Source organism: Salvelinus sp. IW2-2015, linkage group LG20, assembly GCF_002910315.2.
Source record: "Salvelinus sp. IW2-2015 linkage group LG20, ASM291031v2, whole genome shotgun sequence".
Classification (NCBI taxonomy): Eukaryota; Metazoa; Chordata; class Actinopteri; order Salmoniformes; family Salmonidae; genus Salvelinus; species Salvelinus sp. IW2-2015.
In genome coordinates this window covers 36757547-36768273 of record NC_036860.1, presented here as the reverse complement: position 1 = coordinate 36768273, position 10727 = coordinate 36757547, and the positions used below count along the sequence as shown (strand labels likewise).

Genomic DNA, 10727 nt, shown 5'->3' with positions numbered 1-10727 from the left:
TCTGGAGGCTATACAGTGTTATACATTGTTTACAAACATTGGAATTGATAAATAGTATATTTTGGGGTTCAACAGTTATACTAAGCATTTATATATGTTATATTCAAGAATCAATGGGTACATATCAATTTATAAATCAAAGAAATTATGTAGCAACTGCTGATTGACACTTTAAACTATGGCAAATACTTTCCCAAAAAATTCAAACAAAACAACGTGCACAAAAGACTTCCAAATCCATACTCCTTTATAAAATCATTTTTACTTGGAAAATTACAATAAAATACAAAGTACTTTTTACAAACTCTTCTCCAAACTACCTTCTTGAAAAATAAAATAATGCATTAGCAGAATAAGCCTACCATCTCCAAATGAATCTATCTGCAAGGTGGTCATTAAAATGTGGATACAGAAGTCATCACATTGTAAATGCCTTCATTTTAGTTGCCCATTCAACATACTGGCATCCCTGCARATATTCATGTCTTATCAAGAGACTGACAGTACTATGAAATAATAAGACTGAAAATTGTAATTGTTATAAATTGGTAATAACTAGTGACATCGTGGGAGTTACCTTTTTGCCTCCCAAATTTTACAGCATTTCTTTCATAAATGGCAAACCACTGAATGTGCCCCAGTTGCCAAATGTGTGCAATTGTTTTAGATTGTCAGAGAGAGAAAAAATATATTTTATATAATAAATATAATTGGTTACTATTTAAGTATTATAGTCACTCCCAAATAACATCACATTTTCAGTGTACACGCTAACCTGATAAAATAATTTCCTAATTTCACTCAAGTAAAACATGACATAAAACAATATCTGAGAAATACAAGTGCTTCCTTGGGTTACTAGGGACAATAGCTCAAGACACACCATTTTAGACTGAGGAAAACAATGGGTGTTCATTTTACAAATGAACCCTAACTTAAATAACTACTAAGTCAACATCTTTAAGAGATAAATTACAAAACATAAGGACCTAGTAATTTAAATTAACTCTTCATTCAGTGAATGTGATGTTCATACCAAAAACAGCACATACAGTACTTGTAATGTTGAAACATTCTCCAATGTTAAACTTAGATTTAGGCACTGAGTGTGTTTGATTTTCACAAAAGTGTGTCCCGGATGGACGGAGTTGACACTTCATTTAGAAATTGGCAGTGCCGATTGTCAACTTTATCTTTCACTGTTGCTGTGACAAAGATCCTGACAGCTAGCATTGAGTAACAAGTGTCAATGGCACAAAATGAAATTGCACTCACAATAAAGCCAATCCTACTTGAACCATTCAACACTAACCATAGCTGAATTCACCTATTACTTCATAAATGGCCCATCATTGTTTTGCATTAAAATAGTTTTCGCAAAAAGTTAAATTTTGGAGACAGAAGACTGTATTTCCCAAATCACAGAAAATAAAATGACAGACATCTAACCTACCTCACTGCACTACTTCGGGAGAGTGCTGTAGTAGAGTCAAAGATTTGTATAACTAAACCAAGATAGACCACAGCCTGTCGTTTCCAATGGGAACAAGTGAGCCATAGTGGGAAGAACAAGCAAGGAGGTGGGCAGAGCCAAGCACGAGCTAGCGAGATCCTATTAGCCCGTTCTAGCAAACATCTGCATATTTATTTTAAGGAACTCCTACTCTGTGAAGTGCGCGTGTGCAATAACTTAATTCGCCTTTGCACTCCTAAACAATGCCATTTTTTACAACTTTGGCAAAGATTAAAGTCTACAAAACGTAGTCCACTCTGTTCATAACAGATTCTAGTTTTGGGAACAGAAAATTGTATTGAGATCAAATGTTTCATTGATGAGAAAATATGCAGAATGTCAGCCAAAATCCATCTTGTTGCATGTTCTCCCACTGCCGGTCACTCGGCTTCCTCGCACTACCATATTGGGTAGTGAGTGGAAACGCCAAGTGGATGCGTCACAGTTATACATCCGGTGAAATATCTGTCTCATTGTTCTATCTGTGGTAGGGTGCTTTGATTTTGTATTTGGCTGTTAATCCATTCAAAACAAAATAGGCTAAACTAAACTACATATTCATAAATCCTTTGAGGGAGAAACTTAATTCAATATATCATCATAACAAGTATGGTGGTCCTTAATTTAACCAAATATGTCTGGTCCTTAAAATGGTGTCTATTGCAGTCATCGGAGGATAGACTGGTGGTCATGCAACTCGCTGACTAAAAGCTAAGCAGGGCCGGGTTCAAATCAATTCAAATTCAGGAAGTTTGTTGAGAGTTCAAGTCGTGAACCAGAAGTGTCCTCATTGAAAACGCAAATTTTTCCAAATCACAAAACRAGATTCAACAAAATGCCTTAAGTGAATTGGGCCCGACCCGGATGCTAAGTGCAGTGTTTGTTAGGTCATCATGGAGGAGCTCATCATGGGGGAGCTCTGCAGGACTGAGTTCTGCTCAAAACACACTCTCTTCAGTGGTGGCGCTCCAGAACACTCCTCTTCCTCCTGTGTGGGGAAATACAGCCAGGTTTGTTTGAATCCATGTTTTTATCAGTTTAATGTATGCTGTTCTGAGTATATTGTTGGACAACCTATGAGTCTGATGTGGTGTATTAAACAGTCTTGAAAGTAAATCGGTTGAGTGACAAAGCTGTGGTGTCAAAGTGGAATGATCATTGAGATATTAGATGTGCTTTACCTGAGCAGTGAGGGGCAACAGGTCCTCTTTAATCAGCAATGGCGGTTCATCAGCCAATTCACTTGGCAATGACGAATCTGAAAACCAAAAATGTATATTTACTTAACCTCTAAATAATCAGAAGATATTTTTGATCTTATTGAAATCAGAAAAATGGAATAAGTGTGCACATTTGCATGTGCGTGTGTGCATCTGTCGGTCTGTCTGCCTATCTCACCCTCCATGATCTCCTGGCCCAGAGTGGGGGGCTGGGAGTCGTCTGTGCGGAAGTCACACAGATTCTTCGGGCTAAGAGGTTCACTGAGCTGGGGGCTGGAGTTACTGCTGCTGTCCACTTTGGGCTGGTACACATCAGAAAAGGAGCTCTGGTTACTGTTCTCATCTGGGGAGGAAGAGAGTACAGGAAATAGGAGGAAATGTCAAAAGCTCAAGGCCAGTACATGGTGAGGTCATATGTCACTCAAAACGGTTTTACATCCTTACCATGAAAATCCAGAAGACTTGAGTGTGGGTTTTCTGAGGCTGGATCCGTGGAGAAGCGATTCAGCTCCCTGACTGCCCCAACCGGGACTGCCTTACTCTTCTCCTTCTACAAGAAGAGAAATCAAATTCAGACACTGCATTTTTAGGTAGCAACACATTAGAAACTGACATAGCTAGCTTATTAAATAAGAAAATAACTTGCTTCCTTTGTATCCACCACTGGGACCCATTTGAATATCCTTAAAGATGTGTCCCCGACAGTCACCCATTTCTTCTCCCTGTAGAAAACAATGTGATTGCACTCCATTACATTCAAATGGTTCAAGGGTCAAGTGCACCTGTTGAAATATCCCTTCCATAGAGTGAGATGCTATTAGTGAAAGCTGCTACAAATGAGCGAGGATACAYCTCACTGGCTATGGTTGGCTAGCATCTTATTGATTACTACATGACTGTCACTGCATACTTGCTTCCTAGTCTGTCTGTCAATTCATATTAGAAAGCTAGCTAACTAGGTTTACTCAAATCCTACTTTTGGGTCCGCCTCTTGATGAAAAGCCACTTGTCTTGAGGGAGAAAGCTTCACAGTGATTCTCATTGGCTGTGCTCTCGGTCTTTCACTGTCATTTTGTCTCAAACCACGCCTCCCTGTCGCTGAACTTTGTATATGCAATCTTTTATGATCTTTCACACAAATAAACAGTGTTGTGCTTACCATCTTCTGACTCTCTCAATGACCGCCATGACCTTCTTCATGTCATCTTTAGCACGGCTTCGTGTCTCAGCGCGAACCGAGCGTCCAGACATGTTTGTGCTTGGTTTTAGTTTGATTTGCCTCCGACAGACTGTTAAACCACAGACAGAAGGGGTAACCCAGACACGTCACAGTGGCTATAAAGCTGAAGCATCCGTTTAAAACGTTTTCTCACCACCAAATATGGTAGTGAGAGGAAGTCCAGTCGCGGGTAGTGGGAAAGTATGGAACTAGGTGAAACAGAGCATTCTGCTAATTTTCTCATCGATGAAACATCTGATCTCAAAACATTTTTCTGTTCCCAAAACTAGAATCTGTTACGAACACAGTGCACTAAGTTGTAGATGTGACACTTGCGTTGTTTAGGAGTGCAAGGTCGAATTGAGTTTGCGCACTTCAGTAAATATGCAAATATAAGCTACAACGCGCCAATGGGATCTCGCTAGCTAGTGCTTGGCTTTGCCCACCTCCTTGCTAATTCTGCCCACAATGCTTAATTTGCTCTCACTGTAAACGACACCGATGAACTATCTTGGTTTAGTTATAAATACTTTGGTTTAGYTTTTAAGCTCTCCGTCCTGCCCCGACTCTCGCGAGCTTTCGGGATCCATTCACTTCATGTTCTCATAGAACGCCCTCCCTAAATTCGCATGTGTTACGTGAAGTTACCAGCTGGGGTCACTTGTTACATTGTAGTTACACTGTGGCATCCCTGAGCTTTATTGTTAGTTTAGGAACCGTAGAAAGACAAGACACCCCAGCAGGATTCTGGTCCTATTATCAAATTAAATTGTATTTGTCACATGCGCCAAATACCGTGAAATGCTTACTTACTAGCCCTGAACTAACACTGCAGTTAAGAACAATTTGAGTTTAGTTTATTTATTAAATATTTTCTTAAGTAAAAAAGAGCAAAGSCTATATACAGGGGTTACCAGTACCGAATAAATGAGCGGGGGTACATGTAGGTACAACATTTTTATTACATTTTTAAAAAGGTACAAAGACCACCAGAGTCAAAGCAAATTCTCCTATAGTAGTATTACTGKTCGATGTAGAGGTAACACATAGTATTCTTGATTTTTGGAGGCAGGCAGAGCATTCAGAAAACAAAACAGAGCCATATTTCTGTAGAAACACATGATTTATTAAAACCAGCATGCAAATGCCACATCCCTGACAGGAGTCGAATTGCAGGCCATTCTGTGAAGAGGCAGTGTGAGAGAGAAAGGGAGGAAGAGAGAGATAGAAAGAGGGATCTACACAGCCAGCCCGGGKKKTTTTTAGTTCTTTAGTCCTTGGGTGCCGTGAGCACAGTGTCTAGCGTGCTCTGCACCTCCTGTATCTGCTGCTGCAGCCTTTGTTTCATACCCTCGTTCTGGGCATTCTTCAGCATGGCTTGCATGTCCTGGATGGCTGCACGGTAGCCTGGCGCATTGTGGAACACACGWACCGCCCGGTCCCCGCTGCACACCAGGTAGCGGCTGTTGATGTCAAACCTCAGCTCGGTGATCTCCTCGCTGTGGACTCCGTGGAACTCCTCCTCCAGCTGACCAGTGGATGTGCTGTACATGGCCACGCTGCAGCTGTTGGAGATAGCCACCACGCGGGCGTCTGGCGACAGGGCCACCCGGCTGCCTTCCGACGACTGGCAAGGCACCGACTTCAGGAGGTACGGGTCTTGTTGCTTTTTRTACTCCACGTCGGTGTCCCACAGCCGCCAAGTGCCGTCCTTGGAGACGGTGGCCATTCTGGGGGAAATCGGAGACAGCTTCAAATATCAATGGGGAATGTAATCATAATGTCATTCATGGAAATCAACCATTGATGTTTCGATAGGATACCAGACAATGCATACCTTACCTGCGTGAGTCGTTAGAGAAGGCAAAGGAGTGGACCCCTGCTGAATGGCCCTTAAGGTCGAAGGCGCGGGTCACCTCTTTGAAGTCACCACCCTTCCCGAAGCACACTTCCCATACCTTCACGTCAGGAGTGAAGCCACAGGAAGCCACAAACCTGAAGACAGAACCATCCAAAACGTATTTACCTGAGAGCACTATTACATTAGCTACCCCCCCCCCCCCCCCACACACACACACACACACACACACACACACTTAGGGGACTTTACTGACCTTCCACAGGGTGAAATGGCAGCGTAGGAGTTGGTCATCTGGTTGGTGATGATAGAGGCCAGTACCTCTCCTTTCAGGTCCCAGATGAGGATGTTGGTGTCGGTGGAGGCACTCATGATGAACTTGCCTGGAACACAGAAAACAAATAAGGGAGAGCGATGAGAGTTTAGACAACAACTGGAACAAGGGTCTCTTCCATAACTTCTAACATTCATAACTTTAAAAAAAAAATGCATATCACGCAGTCACGTCTTCCTGCCTTTTAATCATTCAGCCTGAATACATTTAGCCATCATACCAGTCTCTGCGATGCCGATATTGATGACATTGGCCTTGTGTTTCTGTGGGAAGTCTTCAGGGGCAGCTTTGAAAGTGAAGCTCCCATCATCCTTCTTGSTCATCTTGAAGATGCGAATGGTATCGCCGTTAGCCAGCCAAGTAATGAAGGCCCTTCATACCAAGACAGAGCAAGTATAGAAAGACAAGAGGCTCTATCCACCTATCTATATATACAGTTGAAGTCAGAAGTACACTTAGGTTGGAGTCATTAAAACTCATTTTTCAACCACTCCACAAATTTCTTGTTAACAAACTAGTTTTGGCAAGTCGTTTATGACATCTACTTTGTGCATGACATGTGAWTTTTCCAACAATTGTTTACTGACAGATTATTTCACTGTATCACAATTCCAGTGGGTCAGAAGTTTAAATACACCAAGTTGATTGTGCCTTTAAACTGCTTGTAAAATTCCAGAAAATTATGTCATGGCTTTAGAAGCTTCTGATAGGCTAATTGACATCATTTGAGTCAATTGGAGGTGTACCTGTGGATGTATTTCAAGGCCTACCTTCAAACTCAGTGCCTCTTTGCTTGACATCAGGGGAAAATCAAAAGAAATCAGCCATGACATCAGAAAAAAAATTGTAGACCTCCACAAGTCTGGTTCATCCTTGGGAGCAATTTCCAAACACCTGAGGGTACCACATTCATCTGTACAAACAATAGTACACAAGTATAAACACCATGGGACCACGTCGCCGCCATACCGCTCAGGAAGGAGACGCGTTCTGTCTCCTAGAGTTGAACGTACTTTGGTGCAAAAAGTGCAAATCAATCCCAGAACAACAGSAAAGGACCTTGTGGAGAAAACAGGTACAAAGATATCTATAYCCACAGTAAAATGAGTCCTATATCGACATAACCTGAAAGGCCGCTCAGCAAGGAAGAAGCCACTGCTCCAAAACCGCCATAAAAAAGCCAGACTACGGTTTGCAACTGCATATGGGAACAAAAATCGTACTTTTTGGAGAAATGTCCTCTGGTCTGATGAAACAAAAATAGAACTGTTTGGCCATAATGACCATTGTTATGTTTGGAGGAAAAAGGCCTCCCTTGCATGCCATAGAACCCCATCCCAACTGTGAAGCACAGGGGTTGCAGCATCATGTTGTGGGGGTGCTTTACTGCAGGAGGGACTGGTGCACTTCACAAAATAGATGGCATCATGAGGAAAGAAAATTATGTGGATATATTGAAGCAACATCTCAAGACATCAGTCAGGAAGTTAAAGCTTGGTCGCAAATGGGTCTTCCAAATGGACAATGACCCCAAGCATACTTCCAAAGTTGTGGCAAAATGTCTTAAGGACAACAAAGACAAGCTATTGGAGTGGCCATCAGAACAAGGCAGAACTGAAAAAGCGTGTGCAAGCAAAGAGGCCTACAAACCTGACTCAGTTACACCAGCTCTGTCAGGAGGAATGGGMCAAAATTCACCCAATTTATTGTGGGAAGCTTGTGGAAGGCTAACCGAAAAGTTTGACCCAAGTTAAACAATTTAAAGGCAATGCTACCAAATACTAATTGAGTGTGTGTAAACTTCTAAACCACTGGGAATGTGATGAAAGAAATAAAAGCTGAAATAAATCATTCTCTCTACTATTATTCTGACATTTCACATTCTTAAAATAAAGTGGTGATCCTAACTGACCTAAGACAGGGAATTTTTACTCTGATTAAATGTCAGGAATTGTGAAAAACTGAGTTTAAATGTATATGGCTAAGGTGTATGTAAACTTCCGACTTCAACTGTACCCTTTTATGGACAAGAGTGTGTGCACACATATATATACACACCTTGAATCAGGGCTGAAACGGACCAGTGTGGCGTGGTCCAGCTCTACGTTGGCCCTCAAACATTTGTGGTCTCTGTCCAGGAATTCCTTGGTGCTCCATATCCTGACAGTGCGGTCGTCAGCACAGGTGGCTAGGTACTTTCCGTTGCTGCTGAAGTCCAGGGACGTCACATTTCCACTGTGACTCTGGGGGGAGAAGAAAAAGAAAAAAGAGAGCGAGAGTGAGAGCGAGAGACGAGTGAGCCAAGCAATGATCAAGCATCCGATAATTCTGCAACGTCGTCACACACCACTGTCATTACATTATGTTCTGTGAGCCTTKTTGGATGAGCACTACACAAGACTGTGGCCTGTGGGATGGTTTTTAGAATTGATTAGATAGGCAGAGTATGCCTAAATATGGCAAATATAAAGTTCACAGTATGTAAAGTGTGGCCCACCTTCAAGGATGATGCTAGGAGAGGGTGGCTGAAGGTGTGCTGCTGGGCTTTCTCCTTGCGAGGACGCTGTTGTTGTTTCTGTTTCTTGGCAGTGGGAGCCTTCACTGCATTTCTCTCTGCTGCAGGGGATGAATTGGCATCACATTACACAAGACGTTCAAGCAGACACTTTCTAGTACCTTCCATAGAGGCTAACCAAGATACACTACATGACCAAAAGTATGTGGRCACCTGCTCGTCGAACATATCATTCTAAAATCATGGGCATTAATATGGAGTTGGTCCCCCTTTTGATGCTATAACAGCCTCCACTCTTCTGAGACAGATTTCCACTAGATGTTGGAACATTGCTGCGGGGACTTTCTTCCATTCAGCCACAAGAGCATTAGTAAGGTCGGGCACTGATGTTGGGCGATTAGGCCTGGCTCGCAGTCTGCGTTCCAATTCATCTAAGTTGCTTGATGGGGTTGAGGTCGGGGCTCTGTGCAGGCCAGTCAAGTTCTTCCACACCGATCTCGACAAACCATTTCTGTATGTACCTCGCTTTGTGCACATGGGCATTGTCATGCTGATACAGGAAAGGGCCTTCCCCAAACTGTTGCCACAAAGTTGAAAGCACAGAGTCGTCTAGAATGTAATTGTATGCTGTAGTGTTAAGATTTCCCTTCACTGGAACTAAGGGGCATTGTCCAAACCATGAAAAACTGCCCTAGACCACTATTCCTCCTCCACCACACTTTACAGTTGGCACTATGCATTCGGGCAGGTAGCGTTCTCCTGGCATCCGCCAAACCMRGAGCCGTCCGTCGGACTGCTAGATGGTTAAGCGTGATTCATCACTCCAGAGAATGCGTTTCCACAGCTGAAGAGTCCAATGGTGGCGAGATTTACACCAGTCCAGCCGACGCTTGGCATTGCGCATGATGAACTTAGGCTTGTGTAAGGCTGCTCGGCCATTGAAACCCATTTCACAAAGCTCCCGATCAACAGTTCACGTGCTGACGTTGCTTCCAAAGGCAGTTTGGCACTTGGTAGTGAGTGTTGTAACCCAGTCCTGTGAGCTTGTGTGGCCTACCAYTTCAGAAATTTGACGAACTGACTTGTTGGAAAGGTGGCATCTTATGACGGTGCCACGTTGAAAAATCACTGAGCTCTCCAGTAAGGCCATTCTACAGCCAATGTTTGTCTTTTGAGATGGCTGTGTGCTTGATTTTATACACCTGTCAGCAACAGATGTGGCTGWATCCACTAATTTGAAGGTGTGTCYACATACTTTTGTATATATAGTGTAGGTAGCCTATACCTTGTTTCTCATTATCAAAATGTTCAGGTTGATTTCTCCTCTGGGAACCGTAAGATGTTGATTAATAAAACATCTGTAACAATAATACAATGTTTTGGTCACCATTTAATTCAAACGTTCTTCCATAACTTTTCCTCCAGCAACACGTTTATGGTTGGATACATTTAAACTTTTTGGACCTGGTGCCAATACTTTTAAATGAGTACATATATTGTTACTATCGTAAAAGGGCTAATATTACAGTGTGTGTAAGTTGCACCTGTTTGACACATTCACAGCTAGCTAAATTAATAGAATAGCAATCCATCGTGACAAGAAGACATATAATATGCAAACAAATTAAGAGAGCAACTTACCAACTGAGTCTAATTCATTCTGCTCTAGTTGTTCACTTATTTCTCCTTTCTGCTTTCCCACTGCGACGGCGACCAACATTATTAGCATTCCTATTAATAAGGTCAAGGCAAAAAGAGCCGCAAACTCCATCTTCGCCGAGTTTGTGCCACGTTAGCACTAGCTATTCTAATAATACAGCTAACTAGCACGCTAGCTAGCAAACTCCTTTGACACAAGAGGCTCTTTAGCTACTTGCTCTGGCTGCAGCTTTGTTCAGCTAGCAATATAGTTGTATTTAAATAGTAACAATATTGTTGTCGTTATTAACTGTATGATAACGACTAATCTAACTTGCTTTACACATGCATTAAAAAAATCAGTTACTGAAGTCAGCAGCAGAGAACTTTGAGTTCTAACGTAAAGCTTTTTTTCAGCAGGCCGTAAAGT

At 42.3% G+C, this 10727-nt stretch overlaps 2 protein-coding genes across 2 annotated transcripts; both read right to left on the bottom strand.

The window, feature by feature from the left end:
* Positions 1–243: 243 nt before the first annotated feature.
* LOC111981705 (B-cell CLL/lymphoma 7 protein family member B-A) lies at positions 244–4177 on the bottom strand. Its single transcript, XM_024013105.3, has 6 exons — positions 3893–4177; positions 3380–3455; positions 3178–3283; positions 2912–3076; positions 2695–2771; positions 244–2501 (listed from the first exon to the last, which is right to left on the bottom strand). Exons 1-6 carry the CDS (start codon positions 3982–3984, stop codon positions 2397–2399), a joined length of 621 nt encoding a protein of 206 aa, XP_023868873.1. The 5' UTR covers positions 3985–4177; the 3' UTR covers positions 244–2396.
* A 713-nt stretch (positions 4178–4890) lies between these two features.
* Positions 4891–10696, bottom strand: LOC111980792 (transducin beta-like protein 2). The gene is made up of 7 exons (XM_024011778.2): positions 10301–10696; positions 8642–8760; positions 8203–8387; positions 6365–6516; positions 6067–6193; positions 5795–5947; positions 4891–5682 (listed from the first exon to the last, which is right to left on the bottom strand). Exons 1-7 carry the CDS (start codon positions 10428–10430, stop codon positions 5223–5225), a joined length of 1326 nt encoding a protein of 441 aa, XP_023867546.1. The 5' UTR covers positions 10431–10696; the 3' UTR covers positions 4891–5222.
* Between the last annotated feature and the right edge of the window lie 31 nt (positions 10697–10727).

Excerpts from the sequence above, each read along its gene's own strand:
- LOC111981705 (XM_024013105.3), bottom strand. The coding sequence starts at position 3,984 with ATGTCTGGACGCTCGGTTCGCGCTGAGACACGAAGCCGTGCTAAAGAT. Across the intron at positions 3,284-3,379 it reads CAGTGGTGGATACAAAGGAA|AAGGAGAAGAGTAAGGCAGT; the intron begins GCAAGTTATTTT and ends CTCTTCTTGTAG. Across the intron at positions 3,077-3,177 it reads AAGTCTTCTGGATTTTCATG|ATGAGAACAGTAACCAGAGC; the intron begins GTAAGGATGTAA and ends CTTCCTCCCCAG.